The 23,820-nt window shown below is 54.0% G+C and overlaps 7 protein-coding genes across 7 annotated transcripts; 3 read left to right on the top strand and 4 right to left on the bottom strand.

The window, feature by feature from the left end:
* The first annotated feature begins 621 nt into the window (after positions 1 to 621).
* Positions 622 to 1,910, top strand: M406DRAFT_321257 (uncharacterized protein). The gene has a single exon (XM_040919489.1). It carries the CDS (start codon positions 799 to 801, stop codon positions 1,531 to 1,533), a length of 735 nt encoding a protein of 244 aa, XP_040780303.1. The 5' UTR covers positions 622 to 798; the 3' UTR covers positions 1,534 to 1,910.
* A 277-nt stretch (positions 1,911 to 2,187) lies between these two features.
* Positions 2,188 to 3,063, bottom strand: M406DRAFT_250139 (Co-chaperone Hsc20; the record flags this gene model as incomplete). The annotated part of the gene is made up of 1 exon (XM_040916677.1): positions 2,188 to 3,063. One exon carries the CDS (start codon positions 3,061 to 3,063, stop codon positions 2,188 to 2,190), a length of 876 nt encoding a protein of 291 aa, XP_040780302.1.
* A 641-nt stretch (positions 3,064 to 3,704) lies between these two features.
* On the bottom strand, positions 3,705 to 5,417 carry M406DRAFT_52456 (uncharacterized protein; the record flags this gene model as incomplete). Its single annotated transcript, XM_040924478.1, has 2 exons — positions 3,705 to 5,095; positions 5,204 to 5,417. 2 exons carry the CDS (start codon positions 5,415 to 5,417, stop codon positions 3,705 to 3,707), a joined length of 1,605 nt encoding a protein of 534 aa, XP_040780301.1.
* A 4,118-nt stretch (positions 5,418 to 9,535) lies between these two features.
* Positions 9,536 to 11,887, top strand: M406DRAFT_321256 (uncharacterized protein). The gene is made up of 3 exons (XM_040919488.1): positions 9,536 to 10,439; positions 10,556 to 11,108; positions 11,197 to 11,887. The coding sequence occupies exons 1-3, from the start codon at positions 10,255 to 10,257 to the stop codon at positions 11,560 to 11,562; spliced, it is 1,104 nt and encodes a 367-aa protein (XP_040780300.1). The 5' UTR covers positions 9,536 to 10,254; the 3' UTR covers positions 11,563 to 11,887.
* An 801-nt stretch (positions 11,888 to 12,688) lies between these two features.
* M406DRAFT_355262 (uncharacterized protein) lies at positions 12,689 to 13,727 on the bottom strand. The gene is made up of 3 exons (XM_040923125.1): positions 13,547 to 13,727; positions 13,391 to 13,490; positions 12,689 to 13,329 (listed from the first exon to the last, which is right to left on the bottom strand). The coding sequence occupies exon 3, from the start codon at positions 13,287 to 13,289 to the stop codon at positions 12,771 to 12,773; it is 519 nt and encodes a 172-aa protein (XP_040780299.1). The 5' UTR covers positions 13,290 to 13,329; positions 13,391 to 13,490; positions 13,547 to 13,727; the 3' UTR covers positions 12,689 to 12,770.
* Positions 13,728 to 14,007: 280 nt separating this feature from the next.
* On the top strand, positions 14,008 to 15,501 carry M406DRAFT_273962 (proteasome endopeptidase complex, beta subunit). Its single transcript, XM_040918202.1, has 2 exons — positions 14,008 to 14,089; positions 14,180 to 15,501. Exon 2 carries the CDS (start codon positions 14,340 to 14,342, stop codon positions 15,180 to 15,182), a length of 843 nt encoding a protein of 280 aa, XP_040780298.1. The 5' UTR covers positions 14,008 to 14,089; positions 14,180 to 14,339; the 3' UTR covers positions 15,183 to 15,501.
* A 165-nt stretch (positions 15,502 to 15,666) lies between these two features.
* Positions 15,667 to 19,267, bottom strand: M406DRAFT_355260 (SIS domain-containing protein). The gene is made up of 6 exons (XM_040923124.1): positions 18,980 to 19,267; positions 18,551 to 18,621; positions 18,002 to 18,233; positions 17,375 to 17,860; positions 16,269 to 16,831; positions 15,667 to 16,205 (listed from the first exon to the last, which is right to left on the bottom strand). The coding sequence occupies exons 1-6, from the start codon at positions 18,982 to 18,984 to the stop codon at positions 15,985 to 15,987; spliced, it is 1,578 nt and encodes a 525-aa protein (XP_040780297.1). The 5' UTR covers positions 18,985 to 19,267; the 3' UTR covers positions 15,667 to 15,984.
* Positions 19,268 to 23,820: the final 4,553 nt, after the last annotated feature.

Here is a 23,820-nt window from a genome sequence, read left to right as displayed (position 1 = left end):
TTTAGTGTCGCAGTTTCACGCTTCTCCTGTTGTGTCTACAAAAAAAAAAAGGGGAGGGGGGTGGTTTGGGCAACAGACGAGGTCGTCGTCACGGTTGCGCTACTCGTTGGAAGCAGCCCTTTCTCCTTTTTGTCCTGCAGAAACCGTTTCGTCTGGTCGTCTACTTCGTCACAACTTCCTTCATGGGGTGACACTAAACAAGAGAGAGAGAGACGCACTCCAAGGTTCGTGCGTCGGTAGCGATGTCTTGTGCTCCCTAGTCAGGGGCCCCACTTTGATCCTCATCAGGGCCTGTGTGTCGCCAACCTCTCCCCACCTTGGGTGCAAGTCCGTCATGGGCAGCGTCCTGGGGGGTTGTCTTTTGTGTTTGACTACCCTGTCGTCAGTTTCCGCGCGGGAAGGGGGTTGAAGTTGTCACCAAGTTCTGCAAGCATGGCGGTTGGCCGCGATGTGGTTTGAGGCTGAAAGGGGGTCAAGGGGAAAGGGGAAGGTTGGTAATGGTGCTTGAAGGCATGGTCCATTATCACTACTGAGAGCATCACTGGTCACCAAGTATAAAGGAACAGTGACACGCCCGTCTTTCTTCAGCTTCTCGATCCCATCATCATCATCATCATCAACAACAACAACATCTTTCCTCATCAACCATCTCCTCTTTACTTCTTTCTTTCTACCCTCAAGGCTGTGCCTTTTCGATTCTATTACAACCTTTTTCGGTTCTCTTTATCATTTCCATCTAAACATATTATCTTCACTTTCCCTCCAATCAAACCCATAAAAAACCCCACATCAGTCAAAATGTTTGCCAAGCTTCTCCTCGTCGCCCTTGCCACCTCCCCTCTGGTCTCTGCCCACGGCAAGGTCGCCGCGGTTGTAGGCGACCAGGGTGGAAATACAACCGCTCTGGGCATTCAGGGCGGTGTCGTCCCCGGCTCGGGCCCCAACTCCAAGACTGAGGTGGACACGACCACCTTCAACGGCAAGAGCCTGAAGACCGACTCGCTGGGCGAGACAACAGACACCGGCAAGCTCAAGACGGACGATCTGGCCCAGGCGATGGAGCTGTCGGGCTCTACGCTGCCGCAGGTGGCCAGCACCATCAACGCCACCTTCCACGTCGTCACCTCGGACGGCTGCGGGCCCATCAAGGCCGTCATCGACCCCACAGGCACGGGCGCCTACTCGCAGGGCACGGAGCTCAGCACCCTGGCCGACGTCCCGGGCGACGATGGCGAGTGCCCCAAGAGCATCACCAAGAAGTCGTACATCCGCAGCCTGCTCGAGAACTCTGGCGTCATCAGCAAGCGGGCCAGCAACGTCAACCAGGACTTCAACGTTGCCTTCTCCGTCCCCGCCGGCACCACCTGCACGGGCACCATCAACGGCCAGTCCAACGTCTGCCTCGTCAAGCTGGCCAACAACAACAAGAACGGTCCCTTTGGCGGCAACGTTGCCATCCAGATGACCACTGCCGCTGCTGCCACCAACACCACTGCCAAGCGTGGCTCCGTTGCCCAGCCTTTCTCTGCTTAAAGAAACCCCAAGAGTTTTGTTTCTCAGACAAACAAGATTGGGGACGAAACCCGTCTCACCCTTTTGGGGGTTGAGATGAGCCGAGAGGAATACCGAAGAGGTGGGGGTAGAGAACGCATGGGACGAAGGGACAGGGTATGAACGACCGGGTCGATTCTCCTCTCTCTCGGTGCGATCTTGACTGATCGTTATCGTTTGGGCTGGGTCCTGGAGGTTGATTTAGTATTCTCAACAAGGGGAGAGACAAGTCGGACGCAGAGCTTGTACATACGACAGGATGGCCTCGTCTGTATGACATGTACACTCAACACGGATGCATAAACAACTCGTGTTGAGACCATAAAATACCACTTTACGAATTTTAAACGTTTTAAACCAATCTGTCTCGATCTTTTTATTTTGTGTGGTGCAGTGCCTCTCTTCCTCCCTTTCTTATATGCTCATCAAGTTCCAGTGCAGGCGACAAATTTGGACACAAGATGAATTTTCAAACGTCTTGGGAGAGGGAGATGAGATGGTCTGGTATTCAGCCCTTCACACCAGGCCATGAGTGCTTTGGTGTTTGAACGCTATGCTATTGTCTTAAGTGTTGTATCTTTATCTCAGCAGCTTCATCCTCTCTATAGATCTCTAGCGCAAATTGCACTCCACATCTCAGTGCTGCAGCACGATCGGTTTCCCCTCCTCCCAATTCCGCACACTTTCCCTGATGTTCTCCCAGTACCTCAACCTGACCGTTTCTCGCACTGCGGCCTGCACGTCCTCGGCAGCAAAGGCACGCACCAGCTCCGCCAGACACGTCTTGATCCTCTCTTCATTCTCGACGCGCACGCCTTCCAAATCCTTCTCGCTCGCTGCTTCCTCGATCGTCTCCCGCGCGTATAGCACCTCAGTCAACAGGTCCGGGTCCGGCGGGCCCGTGAGCGAGGAGGCCTCGTCGCCAGCGAGGTCGATGCCATAACGCTCAGAGAGGATGTACTGCGCCCGCAGCAGGGGCGAGGAGAGGGTCTTGTACGCGGTGTTGATATGGCTGGACAGGGCCTCAGCCTTGCGCCGCGTGGCCGAGTGCGTTGTCGAAGGGGGGTCCGCGTCTGCCGAGGCGGAGGCGGCGTGGTGGAAGTCGGGGTGGGAGGCGGCTTGGAGCTGTAAGAACTCGCGGCGTAGGGCGCGCACATCAATCTCGAAGGGCCCTGTTGGCGGCGGTCCATCAGGCAGCGTCTGTGGGAAGAGGGAATAGAAGGGAAGTGGCTTATGGCTGATCTTGGGCTGTGAGGTCTCCTCCTTAATTTGAGAGGCACTGTCGTCCTGCTTTGCGCGCAGCGGCGCCGAGGCGGACGACCATCGTCGAGAGAAGGCGATATTCGAAGGAACCTGTAATATAGGGGGAGGAGAAAGGTCTGTCCTAGTCGAGTATGTTCTCGCGAAGAGCGTGGTTGCTGTTGTTGTAAACGTGGCAAGTCTCTTGCGCGCGCACGCAGCACAAAGCCCAGAGAGCCCGCGACTCTTAGACGCGACGAGAGAAGCTCGCATGACAAAGACGTACTAGGAGAGTTGGCACCTTACTTCTCTGAGGTGAAACACGTCTCTATGCGAGTGCGTGAACAGAGACCAGTACAGGAGTGTGGTCGTTTGCGCAGGTGGTCTATGTAAGGCACTTCGGGACGAGATAATTTGTGACGACTTTTGGAGAAATATTTTGAGACCCGAGCCCGGAGGGTCATGACGTACTAGTATGATTGCTTTAGTGGGCGTTTGCGTAGCACTACGGCGCAGTGGACAACGGCAAGTCCCGCCGTGCGGCCCCCACCCCCTGCCGTTTTAGAGGTCGCGGTTGCTGAGGCAAGCACCTCCGGCCCCATTCTCCTTCCCTCACATGTACTATGTAGAAGCATAAGCAAGTACACTGTAGAAATTAATCATAAAATCCGTTCCCTCGAGCTACCTGCCTTGGAACTCTTCATCTCTTCATGCTTTGGTTCTCACCCTCATCACGTTCTTTGAATCATGTGCATAGAGTGCCGATGATGACCAAGCCAATGAACTAATATCATCAACTATGTGAGATGGACACTGTATTTTCTATGATTATTATGCATATATATACCCTTGGGCACATTTGCCTGTGATGACCCACTAATTACACACTGACATAGAGTAGGACACCTCCCTCCTCACTCCATACCGACCACCCTGCCAGCCTCGTCCACCTCAATCGTCACCTTCCTAGTGCTCTCCTTGCGGGGGTTCTCGGCCTCGAAGATGCCTCCCAGCTCCTCCAGCGTCTTGCCCGCAGTTTCCACGAAGAAGAAGTAGATGACTACCATCTCGAGGGCGATCCACACGCAATAGATGATGTACAGCTTCCACGCGATGGCCTCGATGCCGACGCTGATGCCGTACGTGTTGACCACCATGGCGATGTTCAGGAAGAGGAAATTCAACCCGGAACCCTTCGCCCTGGTCCTGTTCTCGAGGCACTCCACGGCGTACAGCGTCTGCAGCGGCGTGAAGCCCCAGGCGAAGCAGATACCGAAGCAGTAGATGGCCACGATGACGCCGTACCCAAGGTTCGAGTTGATGCCCGTGTTGGCCGTGAAAGCAGTCAGGAGGATGTAGAAGAACAGACTACCCGTCAGACCCGCAAGCATCATCTTTCGGCGGCCCAGCTTGTCTAGCAAGCTAGCACCGTACACAGCGCCCAGCATAGAGAAAATGGGGTTGATGGCGTTGAGCAACAGTTGGGTGTTGGTGTCGGTGATACCCGCCGCAGCAAACATCTCAGGCATGAAGTAGCTCACCACGTTGTTGCCGGACCACTGTCCAATGAAGGACATGCCGATGACCATGGCGAGCCTGTATCGCGCCGCCCGCGTGTGCACCAGCTCACGAAAGTCCCACCACGGGTTTTCATCACGCGTGAGGCGGTTCTCTTCCACAATCTCGCGGTACTGTAGCTGGGGCAGCGCTGAATTGGGATCGCCGTCACCATGGTATTGTGCCAGCACCGCGAGGGCCTCTTCGGGTCGGTCGTGGGCGATCAGCCACCGCGGCGTCTCGGGGAAAAAGAGGATCAGGCACATCACCACGCCGGGGAGACCCGCTTGCACGATGGTCGGCACGCGCCAGGCCCATGAGCTTTCGAGGTGCAGATTCGTCCCGTACGTCGTCCAGCCTGCGAGAATATTCCCCACCCACCAGAAGTTGTTGTACATGCCCGCCATGAACCCGCGATAGGCTGGGTGCGCCAGCTCGACAGTGTATGCCGGGCCCGCCGCTGAGGCAATGCTGGCCCCGAAGCCCAGCACGAAGCGCCCCCCAACGAACTGGTCCAGGTGGTGCGCAGAGGCCTGGATGGCGGTGCCCACGAGTACGAGGAGGCAGCCGATGAAGATGCACATTCGACGACCGTATCCGTCGGCGATCAGGCCACAGAAAGGAAATGCGGCGATCTGCCCAAGGTTGTACACGATGAAAACGATGCCGGTGGAGGAGCCCGCGCCGTCGAGACCCATGTCGTGTTGGTAGGGCTTCATGGCATTAATGGCCGACATGAGAGAGCTGTCTGGAAATGGAGCACAACAAAGAGTATCCGTCAGCAAACCGTGAGCTCCTTCATCCTACTGCTGGGTTTCCTGGAACCAATTGGGAGGAAGGGAGGGTTTCAATTTACCAAATCCGTTCATCGTGGAGACGAGATAGCCGACGGACATGATCATGTACAGCTTGAGCATGTTTGGACTCCATAACTTTGGTTTCTGCGCGGCAATGGCAGCAGTGAGGGCCACAGAGTTGGTATTGACCTCCGTCACATGGCCAATAAGCTTCTCGTCGCCCACGGCCACCACCTCGAAGACATCGGCATCTTCCTTAGGATAAGTCGCCATGGTGTTTGTTGATCAACAATACTGAACGATGCTGTTGATCTCGAGGGCAAAAGCTACCTTCTCCTGCAAAAGCACGAGCAGATTCAAACCATTCTTCCCAATAACGACCGTCCAGGGTGCACGCAAGATGATCACCATACCCCCCGCTTTTATATATCAAAGTGTATTGCTATTTTGATGGTATAGACGGTTAAACACAAAGCTGCATTACGACGACGGCATTTCCCGCTGCCCAAATCAAGTGTCCGTTCCTTGCCAACCTCCTCATCCTCCTACCATATTATCGCAGGACACCAAATGGCAGGGTGTCTGATAGGTCGGCCTTGCCGCCTGAATGCACCTCGCCAATGCCAAGGAAGCACTCAGATACGACTCAACAGAACCTTCACGTCGAAAATGGTCAAGATCAAAAGGAGTATCGTGCCGCTGCAAGATGCAAAATCTCCGAGTTGGGAGGTCTAAGCCGGCGAGTCTAGCCCACCTACGGTTTCTCAAAAGCCGCGCAATCAAGTGACCTGTGCTCTCCCCAGCGAGTCAGCCCCCTCTGCGGAGGTGATTGGACGTGCTCAAGGGGCCATAGGGTGAAAAGAGGACGTGTGGGGGGAAGGATCTGGGGAAAGGAAGAATAGCCTCGGCCGGGCCCCAAACTTCCCCAGACTTGGCCCTCCCCCGCCCAAAGGACGTAAGTTGGTGACCCAAAGATCCGGCACCATGATAGCGGGTTTCTCTCCACTTGGACAAAGTTGCATACTAGTGGTACTTCTTGGAGGTTAGGGTGGAAGCAGCCCAGCCCTCGACGAAGGAGAGAAAGAAAAGCATCGTTGGTCGAACCTTGTGTGCTACCTATGGCAGAAGTGGCCCGCAATGTGAGGGGTTTAAGAGACGCCGTCATCAGACAGTGGCGTTGTGGTGAAACAATCCTTGTTCGATTGATGAAGTTTCGTTCCCTCGAGGCGTTGCTCGGCATCACAGCTTGTACTGACAAGTTCTGGATCTTTTAAGCCAGACGCACGAGGGTTGAGTGTAACCAGGAAGAAGCCAGTGAGTGCGCTTGCACATGACAGGAATGTTCCTATTAACATACGTATTGCTCGGTGCGGGTACCTCGTGGGTGACTACCCCGACGAGGATAATTGATCAATAGATGGACGGACTATGTGAGTGGAAAGCCTGCATGAATATTTGCTGGCTGGCTATACCTTACCAAGCACAGGGTGCACCACCGTGAGACGGCGCTGTCCGGAGAACCTCTCCAGGTATTGGCGGATTCCACTAGGAGCGGCAGGTACTAATAGACGCATGCAGGCGCTGAGCCGCAAGCGTAGACCAACTTCCGGGTCGGGTCTCCTCTGCTACGAGCTAGGGAAGAATTGGGATGAGAGAGCAGACTCGACATTTGGAAGAAGAGACGAAGAGAGGAGGAGGAGAAGAAGAAGAAGAAGAAGAAGAAGAAGAAGAAGAAGAAGAAGGGAAACGGAAACAAAAGGAAAGATGAGGGCATCATGGGGCGTGTCTGCGGTTTTAGCGGATACAGTAGCAATGGACCAAGGCAGGCAGGTCATGCGAGAAATGACAGGTACAAAGAGACAAGTTGCACGGAGTGCCTTTCTACTATAGCAGGTGGCGAGAGTGGTTAGCTGCAAGACGCATAGCAGGCAAAGTCGAAATTCTAGTGGATGATAAACGGTTCAGCCCAGACTTGAGATTCCACATCCTCCCCCCCCCCCCTCCTCGCACCTTCTCACTGTTGTTCTCACCGCCGTCTTTCTTTGCGAATACCTTCGTGCGACGACCCAGAGAAAACTCTCCAATCACCTTGCGAGTCAGTTGGCGCACTAGGTTCCCAGTTGCGGCCCGCACTCGGTCTACCTTCCTGGTAATTATCAGGTATTGGCTTACTGTGCTCCCCTTCTGGCGTCCTCGTGCTCCTCTACCTTGATGGAGAGGCCAATTTCCCACAGTGATCGTCGGGCTTTTTTAGCTTTTCTCTAGCTCCCACTGGGCAGCGCTCACATGGCCTTACTAAATTGGCAGATCACACGGAGGTTTTCTTTGTGCGACGGTAATACGTGGTAACCGCTTGGAGAAAAGGGGAGGGAAGGACGCCAAAAGGAGCCGCGACCAGGGTTAGGAACCCAAGGAACCAAAGATCCAGTGACCTTGGAAAAGGAAAGAAGGAAGAGCAAAAGAAGACTTTCACAAGCTGCCTCGGAGTCCTCGGGAGCCACAACCGCCTACTTCCTAACAAACTTGTCAAGGTTGCTCCCTCCCCTGCCCACACAATTCCCCCAGACGCCCCTTCCCCCCCCTCACGACCCTCCTTCAAAAGATTCGCGGCGCCCAATAGACTGCTTTCCTCTCCTGGAACCTTGATTCAGCGGCGGGCTGGTGACGTGACCTGTACCCTCTCGTATCGCGGCTAACGAATTGCATCGTTTCCCTCTATTTTTTCTCCTTGTTCTTTTCACAAAAAAAAAAAAAAAAAAAAAAAAAAAAAAAAAAAAAAAAGTGCCACCAACACAAAGAACAAGCCGACAAGCCGGGGTAAGGGAAGGAGAGGGGGGGAGGGGGGAGAAAGGCCCATGATGTGTGATGTGCGCGCCTATACCCTCAAATTGGGAACTGGTCCGAGAGAAGAGCCCCGAGGAGCCCCTCTTTTTACTCTCGGGATACTGTACCGCATGGGCCATCGGGTCCCCCATGGGGCGGGTAATCCGCCACTGAGCCGGAGCTGGTGGGTACGCTACTGTGGCAGATGCGCGACATCTCAATTCTTTTGTGTGAAAAGAGTCTAGCACTGCAGAGATGAAAAATAGGGTTTGGGGGAAAAAAGAAGAAGGATAAAGTAAGGGAACAGGAGAGTTGATCGTATGCTTGTATATTACATGTGGTGTTGAAGATCCCATTTCTTTCACACACGGGAGAAATGAGTACATGGCATGGCGTCGAGGAAGAAGAAATACTGTAGAACCTACCAACGCGATTGGCTCGGTCTCAAGAAAACCAACTAAAAGTACATACTGCAGTACATACATAAGAACAAAGCACGAAATGACAGGGACGTTGACTACCGAAAGTCTATTTTGTACCACCCTTCTCTACTACTATGTATCTCCACGAGCCCTTCGTCATTCCGGCCGACCTCCGTTTCGTCAAGATCTACCACACCGTGATCCAAGTACCATGGTAATGGCAGCACGGTGTTGGTCTTCCCAACTATGTACTTGCCGCACCGAGGAGACATTTCCTAGTCTTGCCTGGTCGACCACCTACCATAGTACACACATACACACACACACACACACACACACAGTCTCTCCCTCAGTTGCACCAAGCACGCGGGTTTCTGCAAGCTATCTCATACCTCCTTCTCTTTCTTTTTCCTCCTCTTCCTCCTCCTCCTCCTCCTCCTCCTCCTCTTCACTGCCTTCCTGGATCTGCTTCACCATGACGCGGCAGCCACGCAGCTTGTTCTCTTTTGAGCTCATCCGTAGCCTCCTGGGATCAAGAAGCCCCTCCCCCAGAGCCATTGGAAACATACGAGCAAAAGGAATAATTCCACTGGCAGTCCCCATTTTCTCGATCTACTATGGTACCTACCACATTGAGAGTTGGCATGGGCCCAGTAAAGTGATCGACACCAGTAGCCCACTCATTCCCGGTAAAGCGAACCCAGGAAAACAATCAACCTGCATGTGCATAACCGACAGACAAGGGTGGTCACACACACACACACACACACACCCCCCCTCTCTTCCTCTCTTCGCCTCTCCCTCCTCTTTCATACTAGAGGATGAGCTTCTCTGTCTCTCCAATGCATGCACTTTCTTTTTTCCCGCGGGAAAGGAGAAAAAAGCAGACTACAAAATGACATGTGATGCGCAGAGAAACACAAGTCAAAACGTAAGTGCACAGTAAATGGCTGGGTATCCCTGAAACTACAAATGACCTCGGACCCAGCACACAATGCTGTCCCGTGTCTCGGTGAGGAAACCGTCTTTTGCCTTCCTATCCACCCTACCAGGACGAATCCGTCATCTTCGTCCGTCTAAGCGTCCACTTCATCACTCGTACTAGCCCATGGGTCTCACAGCCTTGGAATTGTAAAGATCGCAGCTCTGGTTTGACGAGGTTGATAGATTGGAGGACCCGCACTCCAAGGTTGTCGATAGAGTGCTCGGTCCACCAGAGAGGAAATAGCTCCTGATTTTTTTAAACCTCCCAATCCCCCCCCCTCCCCCACCCCACATCCAAGACAACCATTGCCCTGGGCATGAAAGACTACTATTCAGTCTCCTCTTCAACTCCCAGATCTAATAGACACACGACACCAACATCTCCTATACACCAACACACGCCGCAGCCTCGCCCAGAATCGTCACCTGCGCAGGCGGAAAAGGGACCGGGGACAGGATTGGTACGGACGACAGATAAAATCAACAGGCCCCCTGCCGCTGAACAAGAGAGCTTTCTCGATCCGAGGACCAGGTGGATTGGCCCAGGCTGCGAGACACCACCGCCCGCCTACAGTGACCCACAGCCACGGCGACTAGCAGCAGGACGACCAGCCCTGCTCAAAGCCGACGGCTCAGCTTTCGTCGAGGAGGAATTACCTTCAGACGACACCAAACTCGCCAGGCCGTCGTCAGGACTGAACCCAGTGCGGCAGTCCGCTCTCCTGCGTAAACAACCCCAGCGCAATAGTTCGTTGCCATCCTCCAGCGCGGTTGCACCGTCGTCCCCCCGGGAGCTGTTTTCCAACCGGTACAGTAGGGACTCACAGAAGAAGCGACTATCTCCAAGTGCGAAAGTACCAGGTTCTGCTTCATATCTCAACATGTCGGACAAGGAGTCCAATGTGGATTATGTGGAGGGCAATGGGCCCCTAACCACCAACGGTGCCGAGGCCGGTGCTGCATACCCAGTGACAAAGAAGCAGAAGCTTTCAAGGCACTGTAAGAGGTTTTGGTGGGTGCATTTGTTGATCTTCATCTGCATTACCGTGTTGGTCGTGTGTTTGATGTAAGTGTTGTTCTTTTCGTTTTTGCACTCGTGGTGTTCTGGGGTGGGCGATTCCCAGACAGGTTGCCCTCTGCATCGTGGAGTACCTCGCTTGCTGACACGCACACGCACCACAGAATCTTCGTCGCCGTCCCCAAGATAGCGCAAAGTCGCATCAACGGTGCCAAGCTCAGCATCCAGGGCATCTCTGTAACGCAGACGCAGAGCACAAATTTCACCATGTCCATCAACAGCACCGTCGAGGCAGACGACTCGATCCACGCAGTCATCGCCGCCTTCGAGGGCGACATGTACCTGGAAGACTGGGCCCCTCAGACCCCCTTCGCCCGCATCTCGTTCCCGCAGACGACATCTGCGTCAAAGACTGCGGTGAACGTTACGCAGTTCACTCAGATCTTGGACATGAACGCCTTTACTGTGTTCAATGAGTGGCTCCTGGTCAACGCGACAGTGAACGTGACCGTCGCAGGCGACACGACTGTTCAAGTCTCAGGCATCAGCAAGAAGTACCCCGTCAGCTTCAAGAAGACAGTGTCCATGCCGGGCCTGTCGAATTTCAACGGAACCACGGTGCCGAACTCGACTGTCAGCTTGACAGCCGATGCGCTGGGTGATAACTTCCACGGAACTGTGATCATCCCCAACCGTTCACTCGTCACCTTCGAAATCGTAAGCATTCTTACCCTTGTCTTGTACCTTGTCTGGCCCTTGGCTCTCCAAGCATTCAGCCTGCTGACCCACTCTTGACTGTATACAGGGCAATACCTCTTTCATCAATTACCTCCTCGGGGCGAACGTCGGCACTTCGTATATCGACAATATGATCCTCTACCCGGGGAATAACACGTTCTCCATGCGCGGCAACATCAGCCAGTCACCCGTATTGACAGACATTCAGACGAGACCATATTGCGAGGATGGTATCCTGCCCTTCCAGCTGCAGGGTCTGAACGTCAGCAACCATGGCCAGTACCTGAGTTACTATGCCGAAAGTCTTGGCAGCACCAATGAGAGTGTATCGATTGATGTTGGAGCGGATCTCGAGGCGCTTGGGCTTACCATCACCTGCTCTAATACCACTACAAAGAGGGGCATGGAGGCGGATCTCGTGCTGTCCTCGTAGGACTTCGCTTGGTAGAAGACGTTGGGAAACGCCATTTCGTGAACAAGCAAGGAAATAGTCTGCACTTGGAAGAAGGTAATGGCTGGTCTGGCAACCTGCCGTGTGTCATTCGCTTAGAATGAGAGGGTGCGACCATGATATTTAATGACAAGAAAAGACACGCGCTTGCGTTTTGGGGAGCCCATTTGGAACTGCAGGCGTCTGCAGGGCGAGTTCGAGTGTGTCCTACCGAAGGTTTATATTGATGGGGAAATGTACAACTGAAGGCCGCCGAACGGCGGCAAAACTGGGTGGTGGGACTTGAGAAATATATTTTATAGTCGTGTAGAGAAGATCATGTTCATTCGCCGTGCTCATTTGGCATGTGATACTCGTATGTTGCAGCCGGTCGAGCTCCGATTGATTAGAGTATTCGTTGATAAGCCGCCGCTGTTGGTAAGAATATCGTAACAGTCCCCATATTTGCCAGAGCAAATTTTTCCCATGATAGACGTGGTATGATGTGGTCGGTGTCCCCGAGTATTCCGAATGCTTTGTGCCTCGGCTCGAGAGCCACCGGGAGTTTCCGTCCGTTGACTTTGTTGCCCATATCGCATCACTGGAGAATAATTGCATGTGAGTCCGACCTCGAGCCTGTACAACTCGCGCTGGATGACATGCCTTCGTAAAGTGGTGCGGAGGAGGGATCGGTGAAATTGTCTTTCCATGCTCCCGCTCCCGCCTCTGCTCCCGCTCCCGCCAGCGCTGTATTCAATGCCGCACACGGGACACAAGGCAAGCCTTGGCGTGATATGAGATAGACTTACGCCAGCCAACATTTTTATTTAAGGCAGATACTGCACCGGCTGGGGTCTTCAGCCAGAGGGAGGTCTGGAGGGAGTGATGGATGGTGGAAGAATGGATGAGAGGCGAATTGTCACTGAGTCCAGACTCTTGGCATGCCGTGGCCGCCAGGACGTTGGGAGCAGGTCTTCCACGAGGCTGTCCACAGTGCTAGGTCTTAACACTCCCATCATTTCCTCCGGGGTTGCCTGCTCCACAGTCGTGGAAGATGATTTGCCTTTATATGGGTGACTTGTCATGCACCTTCCAGGGCACGGAGTGACGCATTTGCGTTGACGGCGGTATGCAAAGGATGGAAGGTTTCCCTCTCAAGTGCGTCCACCAGGCATAGCAAGGCGCAGAACTTTTATCTGCAAGAATGCGTCCTAGGGATTCGCAGGGACAAACTGCATCGCCTCCCCCCTCGCCCTGCCCCTCTCCTTCTGTACTCTCTCTTGGGCCTTTCTCAGCTGGCCTCGGTAGGCCCACTCTGGGAAGCAGGCTGGGTCCCATAGCTCCTTGGGCAGAGTCGTGGCGTACTGCTCTGTGCCATGAGCCGCACTGTCCTCGAAGCTAGTCCCCACGCCGACGAAACCAAGCAGCTTATCCATCAAGGGCGGGTTCTTCAGGGCATGAGAGTCGGCTATCTTGGCGTTGAAATGTGTTCCTTTTTTACGCTTGAGCTCGAGGAATTTGTCCAACTTGGTGGTCAGCGCTGCCTGTGCTGAAGCTGCGGAAGGAGAGCCTGGTGGTGAAGGCGGAATATCTAGATTAGGCACCGTCGGTAAGGTGAGGTTGTGAATCAAACCGCGATTGGTTGTGTAAGGTGATTGCGGGGCAGGCTGTTCTCCTTGGTCATTTTCTGGCCCGTCATCCATCTCCTCCAGGTAGGCTGGTCCTTCCATGTCATCTATTGGGGGGAGACTTGGTCCTATAGCAGCTGCGGCCCCTGCTGCTAAGGGTCCAGGTAAAGACCCAGACGGCGGCCCAGCTGCTGGTGGCTGCGGTTGTGATGCTGGAGAGGACGTCTTGGCCTGAGCATCCCTCGACTCATCTACGGCCCGAGACGGGTCCTCATCTTGGTCGCCTGGGGAAATTTGAGTCGTCTGCGAGCACGTTAGACCAGAAATGAATTACAACAATGAAGTGTTAGTCGACATACCTGTTCCAGTTCTAAAGTCTCCCTGTCCTGGACTTCGTCGTCGTCGTCACTGCTGTCATATCCAACCAGCGGTGCCATACCTGTGGTTACGAATTCAACTGAGTCGTTAAGACGACCAAAATAAATAAAAAGGAAGAACGGAATGTTTATCCACGATTTTGCTGAAGAGATCTCTTTGTTCCCACAACAACGTCAGCTGGAGTTTTGATAGAAAGGGACAAGTCTAGAGCGACGACCGAGTTGACGAGTCGTGAGATAGATTACATAAGCGTTTGCGGATCTCAACAAAGCAAGAGCGAGCTGTAGGCTGCTGTTAGTACAGCTCGGTGTTAGTGTGTTGGCCAGTGCGCCAAGGCTGCTGAGCTGGGAGGCAGCACCGGACGCGACAGCTGTTGGAGCTTCAGCGCCAGCGTCCATCAGCAGCCACCAAAGGCATCATCCCTCCCAACAACCACGGCTCATTCCCCTGACGACCACCAGCACCACGTTCATCGTCTTCATATCGTTTCTGCCTCATCATCCCTGAGATATTTCTCCATCATAGTACGGCCACTTCCTTTCCTTGACTTGTAAATCACTGCCAGGATCTCAAACATGGTACAATGCAAGCTGACTGACGTCGTTCCTAAACAGGGACAGACAGAGCCCGTCCTCGTCCACCACACATCTACCAAACAATCCTCCCATTTCTTCCCGCCAACAGAAGAAACACCCGCGACGAGGTGTCATCCTACCTCGTACCCATCCATTTAGACCTTCCTCCCGACCCTTCCACACAGACCCTCTCGACAAGATGGATCACCGCCCACAAGCCTGGGGCCGGCCCCGCGACGACGTCTACGGCGCCTACGACCACTCCTACCTCACCTCCCACGGTCCCAAGACTGCCACCCAGTCTCCCGCGGTGACGGGAACCTCCGTGTTGGGCCTCAAGTTCCGTGACGGCGTCGTCCTGGCCGCCGACAACCTGGCCTCGTACGGCTCCCTCGCCCGCTTCAACGACGTCAAGCGCGTGCGTGCATTTGCGGGCACCTCCGCCGTTGGCTTCTCGGGCGACGTCTCGGACATGCAGTACCTAGACCGGCACCTGAACGAGCTCGAGATTGACGAGGCTTACGAGGGCAACTTCAGCGCCGCCCAGGCTGCGGGCGAGATCGAGACCGACGAGGACAAGAAGGCCGCCAGCCGGGGCGGCCTGAGCGCCGCCAATCTGCACAAGTATCTCGCCAAGCTGCTGTACGCCCGCCGCAACAAGTTCAACCCCCTCTGGAACCAGCTGCTCGTCGCCGGCTTCGACGACGAGCATAAGCCCTTCCTAGCCGCCGCCGACCTGCGCGGCACCGTCTTCAGCTCTCCCAGCTTGGCCACCGGCTTCGGGTCCATGCTGGCCCAACCCATCATGCGCAAGTACGCGGCCACTGAGGAGGACGCTGCAAAGTTGACCAAGGAGCAGGCGGTCGAGGTGGTCAGGGAGTGCATGAAGGTCCTGTACTACCGTGACGCGAGGAGCTGGGACGGATACTCGCTGGCCGTGGTGACCAAGGAGGGCGTCGATGTGAGCTTTGATGAGAAGCTGGAGAACCAGAGCTGGGCCTTTGCGGACAGGATCAAGGGCTATGGCACACAGACCGTCTAATCGGGGTCACAGCAGTATGAAATTGGCTAGAGCGTGGTTTGGGCAGATGCAAGAACGGCACCTGCAGCTGTAGCTGCACCCGACAGTGCAGGAGATACGTTGAGAGAGAGCAGTCCATCTGGGTTAGTTCCTATGGACCTATATCTGTTCGAGCAGTGGCTACCTGTGGACCTCGTCCCCAGCGCTTTTTGCTCCGCTCCATGAACAGGTCTTCCCCCCTCACGCTCTCCTGCAGCCACTCTGAGCATACAACGGGACGACGCAACGGTTTCATTTAGAATTGTACCATTAGATGACGAGCAAATCCATTCAGATTTCTAGACCACCATGTTTGCCGCATCTTCCATGCGTGACCCAGGATGCCCATTATTCTATGTACTAAGCAACCTCTAGAAGACACTAGGATGGGCCCGAACCTTCACGTGTGAAGGTTCGTATGCAGGAACGTGCCCAAATAACACAGGTGAGCAAGGAAAGGGAACCACATGGTGAAGTTTTCATTATTCATCTTAGTTTTGTTTTATTGATCGTCATCACGTCTACAGTGCGCACCATAATCGCACTTCGCTAGTCTCCTCTGTGTGCGTGGTGTGTGGCTTGTGGTCCGCAATACCAACTCCGCTGGACCGAGCTTGGTACTCCTCTGCCGACCGGTCCCTTCATCCTCATGTAGAAAGCACTGGCCCTATTCATAGATCCCAAAAGACACACAAACCTTGCAATCTCATCTAATACATGCAATACGAATCCAGCCACTGGCAAACATTACAATTGTTTGATGTCCCTGCGCCGTCGCTGAGCTTTACTCGACAGTGACAGACTTGGCAAGGTTACGAGGGAAGTCGACATTGAGGCCCTCCATGACGGCGAGCCAGTAGGCAATGAGCTGGAGAGGAATGACGTTCAGGAGACCCTGCAGCACGTCGACCGTCTTGGGGATCTCGATGGTCTGAGCCTGGCTGCTCTGGAACTCGGCGTCACCAGGGTTGCAGATGACGATGGGCTTGCCTCCACGGGACACGACTGTGATGATGTTAGTGTTTGGAACAGAGAGGGCTCAAACAATCCAAGAAATAGGGGCCATACCTTGCTGGTAAGCGTTCAAGCTCTTGGTGAAGATGTTGTCGCGCGTCAGGATCATGATGATGGGCAGGTTCTCGTCGACCAGCGCCAGAACACCGTGCTTGAGCTCGCCCGACATGACGGCCTCGCAATGGAGGTAACTAATCTCCTTGATCTTGAGGGCGCCCTCGAGGGCCGTGCTGAACTGGGATCCACGTCCCAGCAGGAGCAGAGACTTCTGGTCCTTGAACACCTTGGTGCAGAGGTCCTTGATGGCAGCATCCTGAGTCAGGACCGCGGCGATCTGCTCGCTGATCTTGCCCAGACCTTCCATGATCTCGATACGCCGCTGCTGCTTGCTAGCGCGGTCCTCGCTGAGGCTCAGCGCGAACATGACCATAGCGATGAACTGCGAGGTGTATGCCTTGGTGGAGGCGACACCGATCTCGGGACCGGCGTTGATGTGCACACCGCAGTGGGTCAGCAGACTGATAGAGCTGCCGACTACGTTCACGATACCAACCGTCAGGGCTCCGCGCTCCAGGCAGTACCGCAGGGCCATCAGGGAATCAGCCGTCTCGCCAGACTGGGAGACGAACACACAGGTGTCGTCACGGAAGACGGGGGCCTGTCGGTCCAGGAAGTCGGAGGCAAGCTCCACGGCAATGGGGATCTCTGCCAGCTCCTCGAACACACCACGGACCGCCATACAGCTGTGGTATGAAGTGCCGCAGGCAATGAAGATGATGCGCCTGCACCGGCGGATGGTGCTGATGTAGGAGCGGAGACCACCGAGGGTGACGGTCTTGTTCTCGACATCCAGACGGCCACGCATGGTGTTGACGACGGACTCGGGCTGCTCAAAGATTTCCTTCTGCATGAAGTGGTCGAATTTGCCCTTCATGATCTCCTGAAGCTCAAGCTCAATGGTCTGGATGGTGCGGACATTGCTGCTGCCGTCGGCCTTCTTCAGGCGGTGGATGTTGAGGGAGCCCTCGTGGATATGGGCAATATCGTCGTCCTCCAGGTACATAACCTTCTTGGTGTGCTCGATAATAGCGGAAGGGTCCGAGGAGAGGAAGAACTCGGTAGGCATGGGCATGCCATCGTCGGTCATGAAGGCACGGGACTGGGAGCGGTGGAGGAGGGACTTGTCAGGGGCGCCCAGCAGGCCGGGGGCCAGGAGGCCATCGGAGCCCTTGCTAGCGGTGGCCTTCTTGATGGCGACATTCTGGGCGGCGGCCTCTGCGGAGAGGGCACCACCGTGCTCATCGGCGTACTCGACGTCGACGAAGTCGACCTTCATGCGCTTCTGGGTCTTGACACCGATGACGAGGGGCGAGCCCTTGCGGGCAGCCACGATCTCGTGGGGGTAGTGGACGGACTTGATCAGGAGACCATAGGCGCCCTCGAGCTCCGAGATGACGGCCTTGGCCAGGTCGACGAAGTCGAGGTTGGGGTGCTGATCGTAGAGGTACTTTGCGAGCTTGGCAATGCACTCTGTGTCTGTCTCCGTCTCGAACTTGTAGCCCTTGGCCTGGAGGAGAGTCTTAAGCTCCTTGTAGTTTGTGATAATTCCGTTGTGGACGACTGCGAACTCCCAGTTGGGGTCGGAGCTAGAAAGAGGGGGGGAGGGGCCCAGTCAGCACATGTTTCTTCCCTCGCAATCCTCCAAGATCCTCGCAACACAACTCTTTCCGGAATATTGGTGTGTTCTTTTTTGTCTTTATTCTCTTCCTTCTTCTGGGCAGGCTTACCGGTGAGGGTGGCAGTTCAGGCGGGAGGGAGGGCCGTGGGTAGCCCATCGGGTGTGGGCAATACCGGCGTGTGAGTCGAAGACCTTCGTCTCGTCGAGCTTGGCCTCGTTGACGAGCTGCTTCAGCTTGGCGACCTTGCCGACCTCCTTGAAGGCAAAGACCTCGTTCTTCTTGTCTCCATCAACGGCGAAACCGGCCGAGTCGTAACCTCGGTACTCTAGACGGGCGAGTCCTGCAGGGAGAAAACGGGATTAGGTCAGTCTCAAATTGTGCGTGCGCGGTGCCCAAAATTGGAATTGACGGTTCTGTTCCCGCAGGCACGGTCAGATGCCAGGGAGGGGGGTAAGACAGACGGGCCCAGAGGAGGCTCAGGAACGGGATGGAGGGGCCGGGGTGTCAGACATGCCTAGCTGTGTCATCTCAACAAGAGGCACAGCCAGCTGAGCCGGTCGAACACTGCCAACACTACAACTCCAAGGATCGCATCCCAATGTGTTCTTCTGCAGCGCTGATGGAAGGGTGGGATCAGGGGGTTCAGGTCTGGCTTACCATTGGTCAGAGTGTCAATAATGAACTTCCTGTCCTTCTCCACCAGGTAGTTGACATAACCGAAGATGCCACTATAATAGAGAGAGATTGTCAGCTTCTGTACCTCCCATATTGTTCTGGAGGGGAATGTCAAAAGATCCTCCTATTTCACAAGCTGTAGAGGTTGCCCTCTGACTGTGGCTGCTTGCCCCAGGTCTTCCTAGATGTGCCCATCCCCCTCACAGCTGGTCAGGAAATAGGAATTGAGGTTGTGAAAAGAACCCAGCACTCAAGGCTCAGCTGTGCCAGCTGAATCTCTTGGTACACGTCTGTTCGGCCTCTGTCTTTCTCTCTTCCGCCCCGTGTGCTGTGTCTTGTAATGCTGTGCCTTGCCGAAACTGATTTCTTCGCCGAAGAGAAAAGTAGCCTAAGCCTCTTGGTTATACGTACCACATTGTCAAGGTCAGGCGGTATTACTCCTGTGCTCTGTGTTGTGTGCCAAACAAGGTCGAAGCGGTGTGGACGTGGTGGCTGGGCTGTTTTTCTCCTTGGCTGTTGTGTCGTTGTACAATTGCGGTGGAGGGGTATCAAGGGTGGACGCGGAGCAGATCGAGCTATGGTCTGGCCTGAGTAAGTGGGCAAGCCAGGCAGGAGGGAAGGTGGAAGTCGACGAGAGGTTGGGAAGGTATGAATGATGAGAAGCAAGAAGACAGCTGGACAAGGTAGGAGGAGCAAGAGACGGACAGCTTGCTTAATAGTTCCAGGGGAAGGGGGCGGGTTGAGCTGTTCTTTTAGTACTCAACTGGCCAGAGCATGTATGGGGCTGACAATTGGGCCTCTTTCTTGGTCTACCACATGCGCCACGCTATGCATGGCACTGGCACTGCGTATACTACCTACAGCTCAGCTTCTTTCATCAGCGAAACACAGCATCAGACCTGACCGTTGTTGCCAGGGGCCCCAGCCTAAGCTCAGGGGACATGGGGGGGATCTACAGATCCAGCCTGAGTGGGACAGGGCCGCTGATAGGTGGAGACCAGGTGAGAGCCAGGTCAGAGCCAAGTCAGCGCTGTCTAGTGTGCTCAGAGAGGCTTGTGTGACAGGGGCTGCCTGCTGGGGGTGGGGGTGTGGATGGTGGACTGTTGTTAGCAGCAGCCTGGCATTTTAGCTATGACAGCTTAACACAAAGATTTTGTTCACTAGTGCTTGTGCTTGTGCTGCGAACATCAATGCCATCCTCAACTTTCTTTCTTCTCTTTGTTTGAACCCACTTCTGTGTGGTAGAAAAGGGAAGGCAGACTGGCATTATGAAGACAGTGAGCTCGAGACAATTGCCAGATGCATCCTTATTTGATTGGCAAGGTGTTCTTTTTTATTGTTGTTGATGTTATATGTAAGCTGCATGACAGTTGTCAGCCTTGATGGCAGTCTATACCCCAGCATTCTACACCCTGTCCTGAGAGCCCCCCTTTCTTTGTCCTGGAAGGTACAATAGTACACATGATGATTCAAAAGAACCGGATGCAGGTCTAATGTAGACAATTGCCAGTTCTGTATAATAGTATTCTCACTGATTCTTACAGGAATGGTAAGAAAGGAAGGTGGAGGATGCCCACTCAATTTTGAGGTAGTTGACAGCTGCTTGCTGCCTCACAACTCACACCCTCACCGACTTGCATTGAGACAAGACATCTCGAATATGCTTCGGTAGAATAGACACCCATGATAGAAGAAAAAGCTTAAACGAGCATCTGGGATCATGGCAGGTTACTAAGTACCACAGTCTTTTGCTATGGGGGCGCGGTACTGTGCTGTATCATGTTCTGCTAAATCAAGGTTGGATCTGTCTTGACCCTGGATAGATGCCATCCCATCCTGCTTCCCCCTTTGTTCTCTGCTCCCACAATGACGACATAAGCATGGCTTTTTCTTCCGAAGGAAACCACACCTTGCTGCAATACAATGTACAGCATCCAGCATGCAGGGGCATACTGCTGGCCCCTCCATGTTTTCCGACAAAGAGTAGCCATTCCGAGCCAATGTCTTTTTTTCTCTTCTGGTCTGCTCTGGTCTGGACCAAGGCAGCCTTGAATTCAAGGACACACGGCATCGCTTGATGCAACCCTTTCGTTCTCCTTCCCAGGGGGGTCTCAAATAGAAGGAAGTGACGAAAGGTCTGAGAATTACTTTTACTACTAGTACACTTCTGGTCCATTTTTCCAACTGTCATTACTTCGCATGGTGCTCATCATTGCCTGGTAAGTATTAAAATTGGGGGAGGGTGTGAGGCTGTGAGACGCGGCTGTCAACTTGAGGCAAAATGCAGGTGCTGAGGAAGAGGGGGGGGGGAGGTGTGGATGGTGGTGGGGTGGAACTCGGGCTGCTCAGCCAACCGAGGAGGAAAATCCACTGGGTTCCTGCCGCTATGTTTATGCTAGTTGCAGGGTCCTGCTAGTGAGGTTTAACTTTAGCGGGCCTAAGAATAGAACCCCACGTTGTCCCTCCAGCTTTGGGGCCGACTAAGGGCTTGTTCCACAGATTTAGTATCGGAATCTTTTTCTTCCTTCGTTTTTTCTTCTTCTCGTCTCCGCTGCTGTCCTTAAAATCAACCATGGTCTCATGATGGTTGCTCAGGGATGCCTGGGACTCAAAAATGTCCCGAAAAGGTTTTGGGCCTTTCTACTGCCATTAGGGTCTGTACGGCTGTGGCTGGGAAACCTTAGTACGGCATTCTTTTATTGATTTTTTTTCTTCAACTTAGGTAAACATCCACACTCCCACACCGCACAGAAAGATATTCTAGGACATTCAGATCTGTGCATCCCGTACGAGCTCGTTTAGTACAGAATATTCCTCAGGTGCAAAAGCCCCCCTGCCAAGCTCTCGTATTCACCCCCCCCCCCCCCGATCTCCCTCCCCGATCTCCCTCCCCTCTCTTTCCTACACCTCCGCTGGGCCAACCAACAGCTCGGTTCTTTGCAAGCGTCGTATGGATTTCCTGCGTTAAATGATGACACCCTCGTATACGGCGCCACTCCCGAGCACGTCCTCCAAGCCTCGGAATTCCGGCCTGTCGGGACAATCCTTCGTATCTACCGCGCCACCATCCATCAGTCTATCTCCTAGCTTCCTCCTTTTTGAATCCGTAGTCGCCATCTCGCGAGTCTGCGCTTACCACCTCCCGTCCTGTAGGAGCCCTCGTGCCGCAGCATCGTGTCATTCTAGACAAGATAGAGAGGAGGCTGGATGCTCAAAGTTGTGCCCTCAATTGGTTAGCCAAGCAACGGTGCAAATTTCATTTTTGAGCGGGACGATTCATCTGAGCTGGTGTGGCCGGGAGCGACCGACTGCAATAAAGATGGCTGCAAATTGATGTTGCGCTGGAAGGCTTCTGGAACAGGACCGGCCGGAGGTGGTGGGAGTTGAACCGCCAACCATTCACCTAACCTGTATGCGAAATCACACTCCCCCCCCCCCCTTTCCTTCTTTACCGCCCATCTCGTTATTTTTCTTTCTTTCTAGTCTTCCTTTTTTCGCTTTCTTTTCCGTTTTATTTTCTGTTCCTATCTTTCTTTCTTTCTTTCTTGCCTTGCTACCGCTAACACAGATCTCATCACACTGTCAGAGAATTAAGAGGGGACCAGATTGGGCAAATTGGCTCGCATCAAGTCTTCAATCCTCGTCTCGCAAGCCTTGTCGGAAGCCAAATTGGTTGGACACGATGCGGCTTGATGCCAAACACTGTCAACGGCAGAGCCACGATATCGTCTCGCAGCAAAAACCTCTGAAGATCTGTCTTCCTCGGCCCGACTGGTTAGTGTCTTCGCCAAGACACACCCAACTGAGATCCAAAAAGGGAAAATACTGTACCATCAATCCAGCGCTGCGGATTCAATGGGTTCGAACAGCTTACCGACGCCGTCTTTCTTTTTCGTGTAGTAGTATTCTTTCAGCAGCGGCTGGACTCATCTGGGCGCGGACTTAGAACCTTCTGCAGGACCCACGCTCGTCTTGTTCAGGACATCGCGGTACCCATTTTCACCGTCCAGCCTGCAGTCCAGGTGCGCCCATTGTTATCCACCCGCGTATGGTCCTACCATCGCTCTCGCATCCGCTCCACAGTGCTGCTCTGCTCGACGCCGCCAGCAGAGACGGCTGACAAGAGTCCTGCCACCAGTGGAGCTGGGCCGACGCCATCGCAATCTTTCTTGCAGGTGAGCGTGCCAGGCCAGAAGGAGGCCAGAGCCTTCTTCAGCTCATGTGGCTATCACCCAGAACGCCGCGTTGGTGGTGTGTGCCGGCACTTAACTTCACTAGCGCCTAGCTTAACAGCGCCCCGACCCGTGGGAGCAGCCTGCCACCCGTGCCATCCTGCTACAGCATGCCTATGCCCAGTAGTATGCACACTAATCACTGCATACTTGATGGGGTTTTCCCTTCTTCGACGATCATAGCCGGGCCACTCCAGATGGCTTCTTCGACATTTTAAGGCCAGACCCCATGGTCAGCTTGAGGAGTCTTAAGTAGAAGTCGGAATAGATCATTGTGCAATCATCCTTCCTCGGCTACGAGCGAACACCCTTCAAGGCGCCACAGGGTGCCCACGGTGCCTTCTCAGCTTGAAAATGCGTGCAAGTCAGGGTGTTCTTCGTAAAGAAGTTCATATGACACTTCAAGAGTCTAGGGAGTACCCAAGGAGAGTGGGGGAAATTGGCATATGGGTGGTCCAATATCTGTTCCTCGGGGAGGGTCGGATGCAAGCCGCACGTTCAAGGCGCCAATATGGCATTCGTGGTACTTCTCGAGATAGGAGTATTATTTGACCACCTTTGCTTTGAGAGACTATTCGGACAAAAACGTCCCCTTTCTTGACCATCCTATTGGTGTTTGAGCCCAAGGTTGACAAGACACGCAAAATGACAACGCAGGCACGGGATGCGTGGTTGTAAGTAAATGGCCAGTCATATCATACATTGCCGTCCTCGGATCTGTCAGATCACCGCCACATCCTCGAAGATGAAAAGATGTGAGAGACTTGTGGGGAGTCAAGGGTAAGTTGCTCTCGTCAGACAAACACAAGGTCGGAGAGAAAAGTGAGAGTCTGACGATATTAAGAATGGAACATATATGTAGTTGGGGAGCTCACTGGGCCGAGAGACATCAAGGGAAGGTCCAGCGAGGACGTAAGAAACACCACATGAATTATCTCATTCGCTCAATTACTCAGAGGCTCAATTTATTCTTGAGCTGCAAGAACAGTTCTGACAACGTAGCGTCTATCACCAAGACCA

This window comes from Cryphonectria parasitica, assembly GCF_011745365.1.
Source record: "Cryphonectria parasitica EP155 unplaced genomic scaffold M406scaffold_2, whole genome shotgun sequence".
Classification (NCBI taxonomy): domain Eukaryota; kingdom Fungi; phylum Ascomycota; class Sordariomycetes; order Diaporthales; family Cryphonectriaceae; genus Cryphonectria; species Cryphonectria parasitica.
Note: the sequence above shows the minus strand (reverse complement) of the source record. Positions and strands in the feature narration are given on the sequence as shown.

What these genes read in the sequence shown, in the direction of transcription:
- M406DRAFT_321257 (XM_040919489.1), top strand. Translation starts at nt 799, where the DNA reads ATGTTTGCCAAGCTTCTCCTCGTCGCCCTTGCCACCTCCCCTCTGGTC.
- M406DRAFT_321256 (XM_040919488.1), top strand. Translation starts at nt 10,255, where the DNA reads ATGTCGGACAAGGAGTCCAATGTGGATTATGTGGAGGGCAATGGGCCC. An exon ending in GTGTTGGTCGTGTGTTTGAT is followed by an intron (nt 10,440 to 10,555) that starts GTAAGTGTTGTT and finishes CACGCACCACAG; the next exon opens with AATCTTCGTCGCCGTCCCCA. An exon ending in CACTCGTCACCTTCGAAATC is followed by an intron (nt 11,109 to 11,196) that starts GTAAGCATTCTT and finishes GACTGTATACAG; the next exon opens with GGCAATACCTCTTTCATCAA.
- M406DRAFT_355262 (XM_040923125.1), bottom strand. Translation starts at nt 13,289, where the DNA reads ATGGAAGGACCAGCCTACCTGGAGGAGATGGATGACGGGCCAGAAAAT.
- M406DRAFT_273962 (XM_040918202.1), top strand. Translation starts at nt 14,340, where the DNA reads ATGGATCACCGCCCACAAGCCTGGGGCCGGCCCCGCGACGACGTCTAC.
- M406DRAFT_355260 (XM_040923124.1), bottom strand. An exon ending in CTGAACTGCCACCCTCACCG is followed by an intron (nt 17,861 to 18,001) that starts GTAAGCCTGCCC and finishes CCCTCTTTCTAG; the next exon opens with CTCCGACCCCAACTGGGAGT. An exon ending in TCCCTCCTCCACCGCTCCCA is followed by an intron (nt 16,832 to 17,374) that starts GTCCCGTGCCTT and finishes GTTCGTCTCCCA; the next exon opens with GTCTGGCGAGACGGCTGATT.